The sequence below is a fragment of the Penaeus monodon genome, chromosome 19 (genome assembly GCF_015228065.2).
Source record: "Penaeus monodon isolate SGIC_2016 chromosome 19, NSTDA_Pmon_1, whole genome shotgun sequence".
Lineage (NCBI taxonomy): Eukaryota > Metazoa > Arthropoda > Malacostraca > Decapoda > Penaeidae > Penaeus > Penaeus monodon.
The window spans coordinates 4,119,791-4,120,614 of NC_051404.1; the positions used below are offsets into that span (position 1 = coordinate 4,119,791).

At 53.4% G+C, this 824-nt stretch overlaps 1 protein-coding gene across 1 annotated transcript in view; it reads right to left on the bottom strand.

Moving 5' to 3' along the window:
• Positions 1-212: 212 nt before the first annotated feature.
• LOC119584988 (protein inscuteable homolog) overlaps positions 213-824 on the bottom strand; it is a 29,128-nt gene continuing 28,516 nt past the window's right edge. Inside the window, exon 10 of the mRNA XM_037933596.1 lies at positions 213-361. Coding sequence (XP_037789524.1) covers positions 230-361 — 132 coding nt within the window. The 3' untranslated portion in view covers positions 213-229. The remainder of the gene's footprint in view (positions 362-824) is intronic.

Genomic DNA, 824 nt, shown 5'->3' on the forward strand with positions numbered 1-824 from the left:
TGCCCTCCAGATAAGATATTTTCTCGCAGCTTAATTTCAAGGGACAGCAGCGCCCACACACGGCATGGCTGTAGCAATGGAACGGGGGGGGGGGGGGATTCAGGAAAATAAGGAAAATACATTGTTTTTGGAAAAAATCGAAACAGTCTGGATTAGATTTTAATCAAATTTGGATTTTTTTTAAATTTTTCTTTTTCTTCATTTTTCTTCATTTTTGTTTTTTTTTTTGCTACACGAAGCTCTCCTGGCGAGACGAATAGATCAGGAAGGAATCCAGAAGACGAGGCTCGACCAGCTCAGCCGCGCCCATCTCTCGGAGCTCCTCGGGTCCTAAGGCGGAGGCCATCTTCCTCAGCGCCGCCTGCAGGTGGAGGGAGAAAGCAGAGTGAATCAAGGGAGGGGGAAGGGAGGGGGAATGAGAGGAGGGGGAAGGGAGGGGGAATGAAGGGAGAGGGAAGGCAGGGTGAATCAAGGAAGGGGTAAGGGAGGGGGAATGAAGGGATGGGGAATGAGGGGAGGGGGAAGGCAGGGTGAATCAAGGGAGGGGGAAGGGATGGGGAATGAGGGGAGGGGGAAAGCAGGGGGAAGGGAAGGGGAAGGCAGGGTGAATCAAGGGAGGGGGAAGGGATGGGGAATGAGGGGAGGGGGAAGGCAGGGTGAATCAAGGGAGGGGGAAGGCAGAGAGTGGGAAGGCAGGGGGAATCAAGGCAGGGTGAATCAAGGGGGGGGGAAGGGAGGGGGAAGGCAGGGTGAATCGGAAGAGGGAAATGGTAGGGCCGATGATTATGGCAGGGAATAAACAGTGTAAATCTTTAGAAGGGCAT